This window comes from Chiloscyllium punctatum, chromosome 7 (assembly GCF_047496795.1).
Source record: "Chiloscyllium punctatum isolate Juve2018m chromosome 7, sChiPun1.3, whole genome shotgun sequence".
NCBI lineage: Eukaryota > Metazoa > Chordata > Chondrichthyes > Orectolobiformes > Hemiscylliidae > Chiloscyllium > Chiloscyllium punctatum.
In genome coordinates this window covers 113589527-113609112 of record NC_092745.1, presented here as the reverse complement: position 1 = coordinate 113609112, position 19586 = coordinate 113589527, and the positions used below count along the sequence as shown (strand labels likewise).

General features: G+C 41.0%; 1 protein-coding gene across 2 annotated transcripts in view; it reads right to left on the bottom strand.

Annotated features, from left to right (window-relative positions):
- Positions 1–19586, bottom strand: part of LOC140480054 (rho GTPase-activating protein 29-like) — a 127379-nt gene that overhangs the window by 66865 nt on the left and 40928 nt on the right. For both annotated transcript variants that reach the window (XM_072574618.1, XM_072574620.1), the window contains 2 exons: positions 9538–9678; positions 900–993 (listed from right to left, as the gene is read on the bottom strand). In XM_072574618.1, coding sequence (XP_072430719.1) covers positions 900–993; positions 9538–9678 — 235 coding nt within the window. The remainder of the gene's footprint in view (positions 1–899; positions 994–9537; positions 9679–19586) is intronic.

Here is a 19586-nt window from a genome sequence, read left to right as displayed (position 1 = left end):
CAAAGCCTTCTAGAGACCAGAAAGCTCCAGTTACATTTTTTAGCTATGTTGAATTAACTGAAGATCTTAACCTCAGCGATTAGATTAGATTACTTACAGTGTGGAAACAGGCCCTTCGGCCCAACAAGTCCACGCCACCCTGCCGAAGCGCAACCCACCCATACCCATACATTTACCCCTTACCTAACACTACGGGCAATTTAGCATGGCCAATTCACCTGACCTGCACATCTTTGGACTGTGGGAGGAAACCGGAGCACCCGGAGGAAACCCACGCAGACACGGGGAGAACGTGCAAACTCCACACAGACAGTCGCCCAAGGCTGGAATCGAACCTGGGGCCCTGGCACTGTGAGGCAGCAGTGCTAACCACTGAGCCACCATGCCGCCCAATTAGGCTACTACAACTGGCGATAAACAATACTTTTAAAAAATTAAATTGTCTTTGCATTCCTGTCTGGTAACCAATAACTAGCTGTTAAGTGCTCTCACACGCAGATGTTGGTTGTAAACAGGATGAGGCTTGGCTGCGGTAGTTGAACAGCCTGTTGGGATTCACAGAAGTTCATATTATATTTTGGGAAGTACCTGAAGGGCCGTTAATGTTGGTGGATCTACATCCTAGCAGGAATTAGAATCAAGAGAAGAGAAAATTGATGATTTAAGTGAGATAAAAGAAGGCAGAACATACAACTGCCAAGCTGAACAGTGAGATGAGAAAACTGATGAATAAGACGTTTTCAATGAATTAATTATTTTCCAAAACAGAGTGAGTGCTTCAGACAGAATGATAAAAGCTAAATTAATGCTGTTGATAATGTTTACCCTAAAATAATTGTAATTAGACATAAAAGCTACAGAAGGGAAATAAATCCTACATCAAAAGTTGTCTTACTTACACATTGCCAAATGTAAATGCCAAAGTGTCAATAGAAGCAAATACTTCACTAAAATGCTCTCTCTTGTCTTCATTTATTTCATTGTAGTTTGCACCTGAAGAGAAATGTAGTTCATTACAGCAGTACAAGGTGGATATTAGCACTCACTCCATGAATATAAAAGGTTAAACAATCAACATTACTGTATTGAGCATACAGCATTTAAATAAAACACAAACATTTTTAGCTTTAAACCATTAAAACATGTTATACGTTTAAGATGTCTGTAAGTAACATAATCTAATATTTAACCACTAAGCGGATCATACCAACACAGTATAACAAAACCCATGGAAAAAATGCACCAAAAAGTTTCCTTCATCCCAACACAAGTAAAATGATCTACGTGGATTTCTGTCATACTGAAATTATGACTACATTCTTGTCAAGGCACCAGTTTCCTGTGTCACTGAACATACTAATGGGTGAACAGTAATGTAAATAAGCATAAAAAGTACTCTTTAGTTAACTTCCTTTTGAAGGGACTATAATGCAATCTTTATAGTACAATGTTAAAGAACAAAACAATGCTGCTTTCAGATTCTACAAACTGATTCCGAAAAAAATCTATTATGAAGATTTTGATTCTCAAGAAGCTAGCTAGTTCTTCCCCTCTGCCAACCCACAAGAACAAACAAATTAAGAAATTTGGAATAAAACTCAACTATGCCACTAATTACCTGAATATCCAGCTTAATAATCATAACCTCAAATTGCACGAGCAGCTAAACTGTTCAATGACATTTTGTTACTGTGCAATGACCTATAATAGTTATTACAGAACTATGCTGGATCATAAAATCCTAATTTAGCACCTCACTAACAAATCTTCATGAACAAACTGCACAGAATAAGTAAACTGGGTGACTTTATCCGGTTGCAGGAAGACTTCTGTTAGAAGATTTTGCAGTTAGCACTTTGATCTCATCAAGTTTTGATTTAAAGAAGCAAACTTCCTGCAATTTTTGTTCAGCTGTATGCAATCTAACCTAGGAAATATCTGAATAACACATCTGAAAAAAACTGCAGTTTAAATTTTGGGGAAAATGGTAATTTGTGGTTAAATATTTTTGTCACATCTTTACAGCTGCCAAACATATTTAGCAAACAGACAAGTCTTCCAGCAACTTCCTGCAAACTTTTCCACTACTTCCTGAGTAACAAAGAATCTTTAGCCAAATTCACAAACATAACCACACCCAATTTTAAATATATTTACTGTACACAAGATTACCAGTTGTCCACTAATTAAAGGTATCACTTCTATAACATCTTTCATCAAATATGCTCTGTTCTAAGCCAGTTTATTCTCATATTGCTTTATTCCATTTTTTCTGGTGTAAATAAAGCCTAGCATATTACCAATGGATTATAGGTAAAGTCTTTTACCTTACGCTGAAAGGCTGGAGCAACTGGGCTTGTACACCCTTGAGTTTAGAAGACTGGGAGGGGATCTGATTGAGACATATAGAATTATTAAAGGATTGGACACTCTGGAGGCAGGAAACATGTTTCAGCTGATGGGTGAGTGCCAAACCAGAGGACACAGCTTAAAAATACAAGGTAGATCATTTAGGACAGAGATGAGGAGAAATTTCTTCACCTACAGAGTAGTGGCTGTGTGGAATGCTCTGCCCCAGAGGGCAGTGGAGGCCCAGTCTCTGGATTCATTTAAGAAAGAGTTGGATAGAGCTCTCAAGGATAGTGGAATCAAGGGTTATGGAGATAAGGCAGGAACAGGATACTGATCGAGGATGATCAGCCATGATCATATTGAATGGTGGTGCAGGCTCGAAGGGCAGAATGGCCTACTCCTACAACTATTGTCTATAAAACAAGCAGTACTCCTATGAAGAGAGAGGAATTGAGAAATCACATCTTCGTTTTGAAATTCGCAAAGTACTTTGTTCAATGTTCCATACCTTTCTAATGCATTATATCTAAATGTGTCATTTCATCAGCTTCACATCACAATTTCACACTTCTGGTGTCACAGGCAAAATATTTGGCCGATTGGGGTAGTCTGCATGGCTTTGTGTGTGGAAAATTGTGTCTTGCTAGTTTGACTTTTTTTGAAGAGGTGACAAGGAAGATGGATGAAGGCAGAGTGGGAGACATTGGTCACATGGACTTTAGCAAGGTGTTTGACGAGGTTCTGCATGCTAAACTGGTTAGAAGGTTAGATCACATGGGATCCAGGGAGAGCTGGATAAAAAATTGGCTTGACGGTGGGAGGCAGAAAATGGGTGTATCGGGTTGTTCAGACTGGCAGCCTGTGAGCAGTGGTGTGCCACAAGGATTGGTGCTATACCCACTTTTGTTCATCATTTATATGAGGACACTACCCTGAGGAGCTCCTGCAGAGTTGCCCTGGGGCTGAGATAATTGACCTCCAACAACCACAACCATTTGCCTGTGTGCTAGGTCTGTTTCCATCCCACTAGAGAGTCTGCCTCGATACTCAATTATTCCAGATTTGCTAGGGCTCCTTGATGCCACACTCGGTCAAATGCGGCCTTGATGTTGAGGGCTGTCACAGTCACCTCAACTCTGGAATTCAACTCTTTTGCACATGTTTGAACCAAAGCTGTAATGAGGTCATAAGCTGAGTGGGCCTAGTGGAACCCAAACTGGGTATTGCTGAGCACATTACTGCTGAACAGGTGGATGCTTGATAGCACTGTTGATGACACCTTCCATTCCTTTACTGATGATAGAGAGTAAACTGATGGGGCGGTAATTTGCTTGGTTGGATTTGTTCTGTTTTTATGTACAGAACATACCTGGGCAGTTTTCCACATTGTCAGGTAGAAAACAGTATTGTAACTGAAGTCTTCAGTACTATTACTGGAATGTTGTCAGGACCCAAAGCCTTTACAGGATCCAGTGTCTCTAATAGTTTCTTAATATCATGTGGAGTGAATCAAATCAAATTGAAGATTAATAACTGTCATGCTGGTGACCACTGCAGGAGGCTGAAATGGATCATCCACTTGGCACTTCTGGCTGAAGACTGCTGTGGATTTCATCAGTTTCCTCATTTCCCCTCCTCACCTTATCCCAGTTCCAACCTTGAACTGGAAAATGTAGAATCCATTTGGGTGGAAGAAAGATAAAAAAAGGGACAGATGACACTGCTTGGAGTACTTTAGGCCCTTTAACAATAGCCATGCAATGGGATAGAGAATAAATCAGGAGGTAATCAAGGCATGTAACAAAAGCTATATATTAACCATGGGTGACTTTATTCTTCATGTAGAGAAGGATAGTCAGATTGGCAGAGAAAGCCATGAGAAAACAATTGTGTGTGTATTTGGATAGTTTCTTAGAACAATATGTTGTAGATCCAACCAGGATCAGGCTGTATTGAACCTGATGATGTGCAATGAGGCAAGTTTAAAAAATGATGCCAGGGTAAAAAAATCCCCTTGGAAACAATGATCAGAACATGACAGAATTTAACATTCAGCTTGAGGGGGAGGAACTTGGGTCGGAAATAACAGTGCTGAACTTAAATAAGGGTACACGTAGTTCTCCTGTAACACCATAGTTGTGTTCCAGCAAAAACTCGCTTAATAGAAATAATGGGGCCTTTGGGAAAAGTGGGGTTAGGGGCAGAACAGTGAAACTATCATTCACAATCGCTTAAAAATCACCCTAAAATCTAACACTAAGTATAGCACAGCCTGAATGAAGGTTGAAATCACATTTATTAAGATTAGTAAATTTAACATAGTACATTTAAAAAAATTTAAGAAAGTTGCTCTCACAGAAGGCTGCTGTGTCATTAGCTGACATCAGCACATGTGCAGAATAGCATGAAGGCTGGCACTGACATCGCGCATGTGAAGGACGGTACAGAGACATCAGCACATGCACAGCTTGGCACAAAGATTGGCACCTACATAGCGCATGCACGGACACCAGTACATGTACAGAACAAAGTGTGCAAACCGAACCTCACTGGAATTGCGCTATTCTCAACAGAGGTAAGCATTCTCCAAAGTACCGTTCCCTAATTCTTCAGTGGCGTTATAGTCTAATTGCGCTGCTGAAACATGCATTATCCCAGAACTACCTGTAATTACATGAAGGCAGAGCTGGCTGGAGTGGACTAGGGAAGGTATTTAGCAATAAAGGATGTTGAGGAATAACGACAAACTTTTAAAGAAAATAGTTTGTGGTTCACAGCAAAGACATATTCCAGTAACAAAGGAGGGTTCCAGGAAATAGATTTGCAACCTTGAGAAGTTAAGGGTAGCATCATATTGAAAGAATAAACATATAACATGGCAAATCTTAGCGGAAAGCCAGAGGATCATGAGCATTTTAAAAAACAAAAGACAATCAAAAAAATAAAAGGCAGAAAATAAACTTTGAAGCAAACTTGTAAGCAATATCAAGATGGACAGCAAGAATGTCTTTAAATATATAAAAAGAGAGAACCCAGAAGTGAACATAGGACCTCTGAGAATGAGGCTAGAAAATAATAATGCAGAACTAGGAAATGCAAAGTAGTTGAATAAATACTACACAGTAGAAGTCACTAATAGCACCTAGAAATGACTTAATATTCAAAAGGACAATAGGAGGAGATACAAAACTAGTACCAGAGAAAATGTGCTGATGAAACTAGGTTCAAGGCTTCTAGACTGAGGTTGACTTGTGCACCGAGCTGCTAAATTTGTTTGTAGATATTTCATCATCATGCTATTCAACATCAGTGTACCTTTGATGAAGTGTTAATGTCTGTCCTGCTTGCTATTTATAAATCTGGTTCTGCTGGGGTTGCTGGTGTCATTTCCGGTTTTGTTGCTGATTCTGTTTCTTACTGGTTGAGATGGTGTCCAAATTTACGTTTGCCAATGGAGCTCCAGGTTGATTGCCAGGCTTCTAGGAATTCCCATGCATGTCTCTGTTTGGCTTGTCTAAGGATGCATAAGTTGTCTCAGTCAACTTGGTTACCTTCATTGTCTGCATGAAGTGATAGCTGGTCATGTTTCTTAGAGGCTAGTTGAGGTTCATGTACCCTGGTGGCTAATTTCTTTCCTGTTTGCCGTATGTAGTGTTTTTGGCAGTGTTTATATTGTATTTTGTATATAACATTGATCCTGTTGATTGTGGGTATAGGATCCTTTATACTTGTTCATATTTGTCATAATGTGGTTGTAGATTTATGGGCTACCGTAATGCCCAAAGGTTGGAGTAGTCTGGTGGTCATTTCTGATATGTTCTTAATGTATGGCAGTGTATCTGGGCGTGTTGTGTCTTCCTGTTGTGGTCTGTCATGAAGGTATCATCAGACCATGATGCTTGGGGTACCCATTGTTTCTCATGACATTGTGTAAGTGTTCTTCTGCTCCTTTGTGCAGCTCTAAGGTGCAGAATATGTTATGGCTCGCTTGAACAATGTTCTGATGGAGCTCTATTTGTGGGTGGCTGCTGTTGTGGTTGAGTACCTGGTCTGTGTGGGTGGCCTTCCTGTGTACACTGGTCTGGAGCTCCCCATTGGCCTTGCTTTCAATCATTACATCAGGAATGGGAATCAGTTGTTGTTTTCTTCTTCTTTGGTGAATTTTATGCTGGTAAGGATGTTGTTTATGAGTTGATGGGTTTCCTCTAGCTGTGAGTGTTAGGTAATAACAAAGGTGTCATCTACATATTGGATCCACAGTTTTGGCTGGATAGTTACCAAACATGTAGATTTGGATCCATATACCAACCAGTAAAAAAACAGAACAAACAACAAAACACCACCAACCCCAGCAGAACTAGACAAATAAATAGCAAACTGGACAGAACAGCAAAGTTCATTAGAGGCACACTGATAATGTTACAAAGCATGGTGATGAAACATCTGCGATGAAACTTATCAGCTCATCGAGCAAGTCAACAGCCTCATCCACAATCTGAGCTACAAATCTTCTCGAATACTCTCAGCTCCTTGACCGGTTAGGATGCATCTTAGGGTGCTGGGTCCACTACTTTTCGTCATTTATATAAATGATTTGGTAGTGAACACTGGAGGTTTGGTTGGTAAGATTGCAGATTACACCAAAATTGGAGGTGTAGTGCACAGCGAAGATTACCTCAGATTACAAAAGGATCTTGATCAGATAGGCCAATGGACTGAGAAGTGGTAGATGGAATTTAATTTAGATAAATATGAGGTGTTGCATTTTGTAAAAGCAGATCAGATTGGTAAGGTCCTAGGGAATGTTGCTGAACAAAGATCTTGGAGTGCAGATTCATAGTTCCTTGAAAGTAGAATTGCAGGTAAATAGGATAGTGAAGGCGGCATTTGGTCTGCTTTCCTTTATTGGTCAGAGTATTAAGCACAGGAGTTGGGAGAGCATATTGCAGCTGTACAGGACATGGGTTAGGCCACTTTTGGAATAGTGCGTGCAATTCTGGTCTCCATCCTATCAAAAGGATGTTGTGAAACTCGAAAAGGTTCAGAAAAGATTTAAGGATGTTGTCAAGGTTGGAGGATTTGAGCTATAGGAAGAGTCTGAATATTTTCCCTAGGAGGCTGAGGCGTGACCTTATAGAGGTTTATAAAATCATGAGGGGCATGGATGGGATAAACTAAGAAAGTCCAGAACGAGGTTTAGGGTGAGAGGGGAAAGATATAAAAGGGAACCTTAGGGGCAACTTTTTCATGCAGAGTGGTGGGTGTGTATGGCATGAGCTGCCAGAGGAAGTGGTGGAGGCTGGTACAAGAACAGCATTTAAAAGGCATCTAGATGGGTATATTAATAGGAATGGTTTAGAGGTATATGGGCCAAGTGCTGGCAAATGGGATTAGATTAGGTTACAATATCTAGTCGGCATGGATGAGTTGGACCGAAGGATCTGTTTCTGTGCTGTACATCTCTATGACTCTATATTGAAGGAAGTAGCTATAGGAATAGTGGATACACTGGAAGTACACTATTAGGAATACTTAGATCCTGGAAAAGCCCCATAGGATTGGAAAACTGCCAAAGTAACAACTTCATTTGAAACTGAAGAAACAGTTAACTGTCGGCCAATTAGTTTAATGTCTTGTTGAGAAAATGTTAGAGTCTATTATAAACGATACCAGAGTATTTAGAAATACATAGTATGATCAAGCAGAGTGAGCACGGCATCAAGAAGGGGAAACTATGACTGAAAAATTTACTGTCACCCACAGATATATCAGAGTGGTGACAGGAGAATGTGAAGACAGGGAAACTGAGCAGGGATTGGCTGACCATGGGAAATGCCAAGCAGCTCAAAAGGGATTTCAAAGATTAGTCAGCATCTTTGCTCATTCCATAAACGAACAAAAAAGACTTAACGGCAAAATAACATGGATATCACAGCAATTCCTGATTGAAGGGTCAAAAATACAGCTGAAAATTTGAAGCAAAATAATTTTTAGTGATTTGGTTATAAGGTTTTCATTTCTGCCTAATTATCTTTTTAAAAAGTGATTTTAAACAACAAAGAATACTGTAGAAACTCAGCAATTCTGACATCATCTGTGGAGAGATAAACAGTTAACATTGAGTCCAGAACTTCCTCTCCAGATGCTGCCAGACTTCAGTTTCTCGAGCATTCCATTGCTTTCAGGTTTTCGTCATCTGCAATATCTTGTTTTCATTCAAAAGCCAATTTTTTTTAAAAAAGTGGGCACCCTGTTCAATTATCACTTTTAAGTCACTATTTTGTCAACATTTATAAAGCAAATTCCTTAACCCTCTTAATAATAGCTTTAGTAATTTAGCACAAATCCACTAGGTGGTACTATTCTAGTTCTATGTACTGTGCTTCTCAGATAACTTCCTCAGCCATAGTCCTTTCTGAAAGCACACACACCACTACATTGCAACATTAATAGAAACCAGATCACCATTTATCTGATGGAATATGGAAAATCATATATCTACTGACACTTGGGTGTTTTAATTAAAAAATGTAACCTATGTTTAGAAATATACAGTAGAAACGTCCTATATATCTTATCAGGTTACAACTGCAGCCATTTGCCAGTGTAGGTGTCGCACATAAATTGTCTCTTTATAACGAGAACATTAATAAAGGGCCTGTAATTGAAGAATAGGCATCAAAATGTGGGCAGCTTGCTCTACTTGTGTTTATCATAATAGTTCATCTGCAAACTCCAAAGTCTCAAAGTGGCAAAAAATGAGGGGTGGCCAAATTTAAGATCAGCAGCGTGGACAGGAAAATGTGAATGAGTGTGAGGAAAAGAGTGTCTGGGTGGACAAGGGAAATAGCATGAGAGGACAAAATATAGAGCACAAGAGTGGGGCCCAAGAAGGAACATAGGAGGCATATGCCATTCAATTAGATCATGTCTGATCATCTACCCCAATGCCACTTTTCCCACATGATTCCCACATCTTGCCATTAATGCCCAAAAAGGTGAATAGACAGAAGCTCAACTAGAATTTGCAGGAATATATATTAAGCTTTCAATTAAATCAACAATGATATACATACAAGGAATATTTTAAACATTTAACTCAAATCCAATTTAAAAGTATCTTCAACAGCTCAAGTTAAATCAATTTACATATTACAACATAATTGAAGAGCTGTTCAATATTACCTTTTACTTTAGAAATGACTGTTCCTGTTGCACTTAGAATATCCACTGAATTTAAGGACTGATGCTTGTTAATTACAACCTTTAATACTCTTAACAGCTCTCCGAGACGTTCATGGGCCATTTGATGTAAGCTTTTATTTTCTGAAAGAAAAACATTTCACGAGTCAACATTCAAGTTTAGTTGTTTTAAAACAAAGACGTCTGCTCAATAATGTTTACTCAATAACACAATGTGCTGAAAGTAGTTTTTTTGAAATCCAATAAAAACTCTCTAATTCCACAAAAATACAACTCACTCTAAGGAGTATGGAAAAATCATAAGGCGCCCCCAAGTCTGCTTGGCCATTTAATACATAGTTGGTCATTCTCAATTCCATCTTCCCCAACCACATCACATGACACAGTTTCCCAAAAGCATAGGAGTCCAAGTCATGGAGTCATAGAGATGGCATGGAAATAGACCCTTCGGTCCAACTCGTCCATGCCGATCAGATATCCCAACCCAATCTAGTCCCACTTGCCAGCAACCGGCCCATATCTCTCAAAACCTTTCCTATTCATATACCCATCCAGATGCCTTTAAAATATTGCAACAATACGAGCCTCCACCACTTCCTCTGGCAGCTCATTCCATACACATACCACCCTCTGCATGAAAAAGTTGCCCCTTAGGTCTCTTTTCTATCTTTCCCCTCTCACCCTAAACCAATGCCCTCTAGTTCTGGACTCCCTGACCCCAGGGAAAAGACCTTGTTTATTTACCTATCCATGCCCCTCATGATTTTATAAACCTCTATGAGATCACCCCCTCAGCCTCCAGGGAAAACAGCCCCAGCCTATTCAACCTCTCCCTATAGCTCAAATCCTCCAACCGTGGCAACATCCATGTAAATCTTTTCAGAAATCTTTCAAGTTTCACAACGTCCTTCCGATAGGAAGGAGACCAGAATTGATTGCAATATTCCAAGAGTGGCCTAACCAATGTCCTGTACAGCCGCAACATGACCTCCCAACTCCTATACTCAATACTCTGACCAATAAAGGAAAGCATACTAAACGCCTTCTTCACTACCCTATCGACATGCGACTCCACTTTCAAGGAGCTATGAACCTGCACTCCAAGGACTTTGGATTAGAGTGGTGCTGGAAAAGCACAGCAGGTCAGGCAGCATCAGAGGAGCAGGAAAATCTTGTTTTGCAACACTTCCTAGGATCTTACCATTTAGTGTATAGGTCCTGCTAAGATTTGCTTTCCCAAAATGCAACACCTCACACTTATGCAAATTAAACTCCATTGGCCACTCCTCAGCCCCTTGGCCCATCTGACCAAGATCCCGCTGTAATCAGAGGTAACCTTCTTCGCTGTCCACTACATCTCCAATTTTGGTGTCATCTGCAAACTTACTAACTGTACCTCTCATGCTCACATCCAAATCATTTATGTAAATGACAAAAAGAGAGGATCCAGCACCGATCCTTGTGGCACTCCACTGGTCACAGGCCTCCAGTCTGAAAAACAACCCTCCACCACCACCCTCTGTCTTCTACCTTTGAGCCAGTTCTGCATCCAAATGGCTAGTTTTCCTTGTATTCCATGAGATCTAACCTTGCTAACCAGTCTTCCATGGGGAACCTTGTCAAATGCCTTACTAAAGTCCATATAGATCAGGTCTACCACTCTGCCCTCATCAATCCTCTTTGTTATTCTTCAAAAAACTCAATCAAGTTTGTGCGACATGATTTCCCATGCATAAAGCCATGTTGACTATCCCTAATCAGTCCTTGCCTTTTCAAATACATGTACTTCCTGTCCCTCGGGATTCCCGCCCACAACTTGTCCACCTGATCAGGTCCTGGGGAATTATCCACTCTTATGTGTTTCAAGACATCCAGCAGTTCCTCCTTTGTAATATGGATGTTTTTCAAGATGTCGCCATCTATTTCCCAACATTCTATACCTTCCATGCCCTTCTCCACAGTAAACACTGATGCAAAATGCTCATTTAGTATCTCCCCCATCTCCTGCAGCTCCACACAAATGCCACCTTGCTGATCTTTGAGGGGCCCTATTCTCTCCCTAGTTACCCTTTTGTCCTTAAGATATTTGTAAAAACCCTTTGGATTCTCCTTAATTCTATTTGCCAAAGCTATCTCATGTCCCCTTTTTGCCCTCCTGATTTCCCTCTTAAGTATATTCCTACTGCCTGTATATCCTCCAATTGATCCACTTGATCTCTGCTGTCTATACCTGACATATGCTTCCTTTTCTTACTCAAAACCTCAATTTCTCTAGTCATCCAGCATTCCCTGCACCTACCAGCTTTGCTTTTCACCCCGACAGTAATATACTGTCTCTGGACTCTTTTTCGAAGGCTTCCCATTTTCTAGCCATTCCTTTACCTGTGAACATCTGCCCTCAATCAACTTTTGGAAGTTCTTGCCACTACTGTCAAAATTGGCCATTCTTCAATTTAGAACTTCAACTTTTAGATCCCGTTCTATCCTGTTCCATCACTATTTTAAAACAAATAGAATTATGGTCGCTGGCCCCAAAGTGCTCCCCCACTGACACCTAAGTCACCTGCCCTGCCTTATTTCCCAAGAGTAGGTCAAATTCCTCTCCAGCTAAATCCTTAACACTATGGCAGTCCTAGTCTATGTTTGAAAAGTTAAAATCCCCTACCATAACCACTCTATTATTCTTGTAGCTAACTGAGATCTCCTTAAAAATGTGTTTCTCAATTTCCCTCCAACTACTAGGGGGTCTATAATACAATCCCAATAAGGTGATCATTCCTTTCTTATTTCTCAGTTCCACCCAAATAACTTGCCTGGATGTATTTCCAGGAATATCTTCCCGACAAACAGCTGTAATGCTATCCCTTATCAAAAATGCCACCCACTCCTCTCTTGCCTCCCTTTCTGTCCTTCCTGTAGCATTTGTATCCTGGAATTTTAAGCTGCCAGTCCTGTCCATCCCTGAGCCATGTCTCTAATTGCTATAATATCCCAGTGCCATGTTCCTAACCATGCCCTGAGTTCATCTATCTTCCTTGTTAGGCCTCTTGCTTTGAAATAAATATATTTTAATTTTATCAGTCCTTATCCTCAGCTTTGACTCTGCCTGCCCTGACTATTTGACTCTCTTCTTTTTTCAACTGTACCAGTCTCAGATTGATCTCTTTCCTCACTAACTCCCTGGCTCCCACCCTTCCACTTTACTAGCTTAAATCCTCCTAGCAAATCTCTCGCAAATCTCCCTGCCGGTATATTAGTCCTCTTCCAATACATGTCACTTCTACTCCAGAAGATATTCCAATGATCCAAAAATATGAATCCTTCTCCCATACACCACCTCATCAGCCATGCATTCATCTGCTCTATCTTCCTATTCCTACCCTCACTAGCTCACAGCACTGAGAGCCATCCAGATATTACTACTCTCGAGGACTTCCTTTTTATATTCCTGCCTAACTCTCTGTATTCTCCCTTCAGAATCTCAACCTCTTCCCTTCCTATGGTTCCAAAATGTACAATGACAATGACCTCCTGCTGGGCCCTCCCTTTCTTGAGAACATTCTGCACCCTCCCTGAGATACCCTTGATCCTGACACCAGGGAGGCAACACACCATTCTGATTTTTCACTGCTCATGAACAGACTGAACAATGGAGTTTCAAAATTTCTTGAAGAGGAGAATTTGGAAGATTCGCAACTTGCAAAGTGTGAAATTTATTCTCCTTCTCAACCATAAATGATCAACCTCTTCCCTGAAACTGTGCTCCTGTGTTCTAGGTTCACCGGTCTGTCATGAGTCTATCCTGCCATGCTCCTTCTATGATTCCATGTGATTATCTTCCATTTCTCTGAACATCCAGAAAATACAGCCCAACTAATGAACATCTTACCTTAGGACACTATCTCATCTTGCAATCTAGTGAACTTTTGCCATACCAACTCGAATACAGGTATATCCTGTATGTGGGATCAAACAGCTCAGTAATCTACATGTGATCTCACCAAAACCCTGTGTACTTGTTTCAAAACTTCAGTGTCGTATTCCAATCCCCATGCAATAAAAGCCAACATGCCGTTGCCTTCCTAATTGTGTAACTTCGTATTCTTGTCTGACACTGTTTCTCTAAGATTTTATGAAGACCAAGTGAAAAGTTTTGTGCCTTTTTTTTTGAAAAAAAAAATCTACTTTTCAATTCTTACCTTACATTTCCGCACGTTCTTCATTTGCAACCTTGGTGCCAACTAAGCTAACCTGCCTTTATACATCTCTGCAACCCATGTCCTCTTCACAACATTTGCCTTCCCATCTAGCTTTGCATCTTCAGAAAACTGATAATGCATATTACTCTCATTCTAACTTGTGAAATAACATCTCTGAACAGGTTGATAAGAAAACATTAAAATATTAATTCAGACTGTAACTAAGCAAGGAACAGATCTTTGCATCAGTCTGCCAGTTACTGCCTACTATGAATAAGTTGAAATAAGATTAAAATTAAAGAACACATTCTGATGCACAAAAAGTGAACAATATAAAACAATTCTATGGATATATTCCTAATACTGCAACAAGAATGTCATATAAAGTAGCCTCAGTTTCAGAAAATGGAGTTACAATTTCAGGAGGACATGCCAAAAGCACATCAGGCATACCTAAAAATAGGTGTCAGCCTGGTGAAGCTACCAAACAGGACTACTTGCGTGCCAAATGGCATAAACAGCAAATGATAGACAGAGCTAAGTGATCCCACAACCAATGGATCAGATCTAAACTCAGTAGTCCTTCCACGTACAGCAGTGAATGGTGTTGGACAATTAAACAACTCACGAGAGGAGAAGGCTCCACAAATATCCCCATCCTCAATGATGGAGGAGCCCAACACATCAGTGAATAAGATAAGGCTGATGCATTCGCAACAATCTTCAGTTAGAAGTGCTCAGTGGATGATCCATCTTGGGATCCTCCAGTGGCCCCCAGCATTACAGATACCAGTCTCCAGCCAATTCGATTCACTCAACGTGATATCAAGAAACGGCTAGAGGCACTGGATACTGCAAAGGCAATGGGCCCTGATAACATTCCAGCAATAGTACTGAGGACATGTGCCCCAGAAATTGTCACTCTCCTAACCAAGTTCTTCCAATACAGTTACAACACTGGCATCTAACTGATATTATGGAAAATTGCTGTGGTATGCTCTGTACACAAAAAGCAAGTCAAATCCAACCCAGCCAATTCCTGCCCAAATCTACTCTCCACCATGATGGAAGGGGTCATCGACAGTACAATCAAGCAGCACCTGCTCAGAGACAACCTGCTCAGTGACGCCCAGTTTGGGTTTCACCAGGGTCACTCAGCTCCTGATCTCATGACAGCCTTGCAACAAGATCTGGACAATATCCAGAGATGGACCAACAAGTGGCAAGTAACATTCACAGCACACAAATGACAAACAATGACCATCACCAATAAAAGACACTCTAACCACCGCCTCTTGACATTCAACAGTATTACCATCACTGATTCCCCCACTGTCAACATCCTTGGGGTTATCATTGACCAGAAGCTCAACTGGACTCACCACATGAACACAGTGGCTACAATAGCAGGTCGAGTAACTCACTTCCTGGCACCCCAAAGTTTATAAGGCACAAGTCAGGAATCTGATGGAATACTCCCCACTTGCCTGGATGGGGCAGCTCCAACAACACCCAAGCAGCTTGACACCATCCAGGACAAAGCAACGTGCTTGATTGGCACCACATCTACAAACATTCAATCCCTCCACCCACCTGCGTTCAGGAGCAGCAGTGTGTACTATCTACAAGATGCACTGCAGACATTCACCAAAGATCCTAAGACAGCACCTTCCAAACCCATGTCCAATTCCACCCAGAAGGACAAAGGCAGTAGGTACCTGGGAATACCACCACCTGCAAGTTCCCCTCCAAGCCACTCACTGCCCTGACTTGGAAATATACTGCGTTCCTTCACAGTCGTTGGGTCAAAATCCTGGAATTCCCTCCCTACCAGCATTGTGGGTCAGTCTACAGGAAGTGGACTGCAATGAATCAAGAAGGCAGCTCACCTTCTCAAGGGCAAATAGGGAGGGGCTATCAATGCTGGCCAGCCAGTGACACCCAAGTCCCATAAATAAATAAAAATAATTATTTAGACAAACGGAATATTTCACTTGGATCTATACCCTCGCCTGCCCCAAGGGCTTTTCTTGAACTAGAGAAGTTAAAGAAACTGAATGTGGCTGTACCATCCAATAGCTGTGTCACAGTCACGAATGGAAATTAGTAAAAAAAAGTATCAGGGAAGACAAGGTGAAAACTGCAGATGCTGGAGATCAGAGTCAAGAAGTATAACACTGGAAAAATACAGCCAGTCAGACGGTACCCGAGGAGCAGGAGAGTCGATGTTTTGAGCATAAGCTCTTCATCAAGAATGTGGGACGGGCCCAAGAGATAAATAGGAGGGAAATAGCTGGGGTAGCTTGGAATGCAATAGGTAAATGTGGGGGGGGGGGGGAAGAGGAAATGATGGTGATAGGTTAGAGTGGAGGGTGAGCGGATGGATGGGAAGGAAGATGGACAGGTAGCACAGTTCAAGAGAGTGATGAGAGTTGCAGGATTAGACCTAGGATAAGGTGGGAGTTGGGGAGATGAGGAAACTGGTGAAATAGACATTGATTCTATGTGATTGGAGGGTCCCAAAGCAGAAGATGAGGTGTTCTTCCTCCAATTGTTGGGCAGCTAGGATTTAGCAGTGGAGGAGGCCCAGGACTTGCATGTCCTTGGCAGAATGGGAGGGGATGTTGAAGTGCTATGGCCACAAGGCAGTGGGATTGTTTGGTGTGCGCATCCCGGCGACGTTCTCTGAACCATTCCACAAGTTGGAGTCCTGTCTCCCCAGTGTAGAGAGCAACAGGCACAATAGAGGTGGTGTTTGGAGGTGCAGAAACATCTCTGCTGGACGCAGAAGGATCTTTGGGGCCTTTGCTAAGGTTTGCAGGCAAAGTAAAAGCAACCTGATCTCTACAAAAGGACCTACTATGAGAATACTTGGGATAATTTCAGCAAATAAGCAACTAAAGTTAGGAAAGACCACAAGCCATTTAAAACTATTAGGGCAGTATGGTGGCTCCGTGGTTAGCACTGCTGCCTCACAGCTTCAGGGTCCTGGGTTCAACTCCAGCCTCAGGCTACTGTCTGTGTGGAGTTTGCACATTCTCCCTGTTTCTGCATGGGTTTCCTCCAGGTGCTCTAGTTTCCTTCCACAGTCAAAAGATGTGCAAGTTAGGTAAACTGGCCATGGGAAATAGCCCATAGTGTTAAGGGATGTGTAGGTTAGATGCATTAGTCAGGGGTAAATGTACAGTGTTAGGGTAGGGGAACGCATCTGGGTGGGTTACTCTTCAGAGGGTCAGTGTGAACTTGTTGAGCCGAAGGGCCTGTTTCCACAATGGAGGGATTCTATGATTCTATTTCCACTACCGCAGAAAATACCAATCCAGAAGGTGTAGAAAGTTTTTTAAAAGTTAATAAATCTATGGAAGAGAGGCTATTTTCTATGGCAAGAGATACCCTTGTATTTTACAGTTACACAAATTTATCAATAGATTACAAAATTAAAAACTTCATATTTAAAAACTCTTTTTTGGGATGTTAATATTGCTGGCAAGGTTGACTCTACTTCCAAAGTGACCTTCAGTAAGCAGTGATAAGTTTGCTACTTCAACCATTGCAGTCCATGTGGTGGAGGATTCCCCTACAAAACTGTTAGTCACTGGATTCTGGAATTCCAACCAACAGAACAACAATATTACACATTAGGATGATGTGAGAGTTGCATGGAACTTGGGAAGTTTCAGAGACGACATAGTTTGAGATGATCAGTCAACGACACCATAGCAAATTGCTAACTTGCGGCAGTGCATCCTGTCAATGATGATTACAATATGCAGGTTGTGTCACTGATGGAGGAAGTGGTTATTTAAAGGTGATGGATAAGCTGCCGTTCAAACGGACTGCTTTGTTCTGGATGATATCAACATTAATTGTTTCTATAGCTACATTTACACAAACAGGTCAAATGCATCCCATCACAGTTTTAATTAATGCCTTACTTGTGCAGAAGAATCTTTGGGAGTCAGAGAAATTGATGGGTCAGAAACTTGACAATGGTATTAATAGAGAATTTCAAAATATTAATAACATTTCTCACTGGAGATTATTCAAGTCATTTGCACCAGGCATTGATTATCACTTACATTTGGATATATTCTATGTCTTGCTGCAAAAGGCCATGAACTGTTCTATTATTGACTATTTTGACCTGGAAATAAGGATGATTATTAAGTGAAACAACTGGATGCAGTTTGTGCCAGAATATTATCCTTAAAAATGTCTATGTTTGTGGTTGAGATCATTGGCTTCTAATAACAATCATCTTCCCTTGGTGTTAAACACTAACTGCTAAAGAGCTTCTCCTGATTAAACTGGTTTTACAAGCCCTCCTTGTGCCAGATTATTGTCTGCTGCTTTGATGTGAAAAGGAAGCATTCTCACTTCACTTCTGGCATGAAGTGCTTTTGTGAATGAGTTCTGAAACACTGTTGTCCTGGCAGAACACAAACTGAGCAGAAGGCAGGCTTAGTTAGAAAATGTCTACAGATAGTACTGCAAACACCAACTTCCTTAATTTTGCAAATGATAGAAAGTAGACTGATAGAACTACAATACATTGGATTTCATTTATGCTCCATTTTGTGGAATGGACATATCTGGGCAGTTTCCGACTTAATCAGGCAGCTTCACTGGGAAAGCTGATATTTCTGGAGTATAGGATTCTAGCATTACAACCAGGACATTATTAAAGTTTATAACTTTTACTGTATCTAGTTCACTCCATATCATTGTCAGGAAACAGAGTACATCATTTTTAAGACTTTGAATTCATTCAGGGATGTGCTCTTCTCTGGTTGGACCAGTATTTATTGTTCATCCTCGGTTCCCCTTCAGAGGCAGCAGTGCGCTTACTTCTTGAACAATTGCAATACATTTGGTGTAGGTTAACTCACAATGCCATTAGGGAAGAGGTTCCAGGGTTTTGAAGTGGCTACAATGAAGAAGCAGGATATACTTCCAAGTCAGGCTGGTGAGTGGTTTGGACAGGAACTTGCAGATGGCGGTGTTCCCATGTATCGGCAGCCCTTGTTCTTCCAGATGTAGCTGTTGTGGTTTTGGAAGGTACTTGCCAAGGAGCCTCAGTAAACCTCTGCAATGCATCTTATAAGATGAATAAGAGTATGCATCTTATAGAGCATACTGTTCTAAAGTTGCATGACTGGGAAGCAGTGAGTACTTGTGGACAATGGTACCAATGAAATGGGTGATATGTCCTGTATGCTGTCAAGCTTCTTGAATATTGCTGGAGCTGCAAACGTCCAGGCAACTGGGGATTACTTCATCACACTCCTGGATTGTGTCCTTTGATTGGTGAACAGGCTTTTGGGCAGTCAGGAGGAGAGTTACTTGCCATAGGATTCCTAGATTCTGACCTGCTTTTGTAGTTAGAATGTGGAGGAGCCGGTATTGGATAATGGTGGACAAAGTTTAAAAAAAATCACACAACACCAGGTTATAGTCCAATAGGATTATTTGGGAGCACTAGCTTTCGGAGCACTGCTCTTTCATCAGGTAGCTGTGGAATGGGGTCATAAGGCACAGGATTTATAGCAAAAGATTAGTGTCATGCAACTGAAATGACATATTGAACAAACCTAGACTGCTGTTAAGTCTGCATTGTCTGAGCTGAGAGGTCTCCTTTTTTTTTAAATAAAGTCTTAAGTTATCTTGAGAATGTGACTTAAAAGTAGTTCTGGGATTTACATATTAATGAACCCAAATCTGCAACCCATTCTAAACGATGAAAGACTTAACAGCAATCTAGATTTGTTCAAAATATCATTTTAGTTGCATGACATTGTAATCTTTTGCTATAAATTCTGTGTTTTATAATCC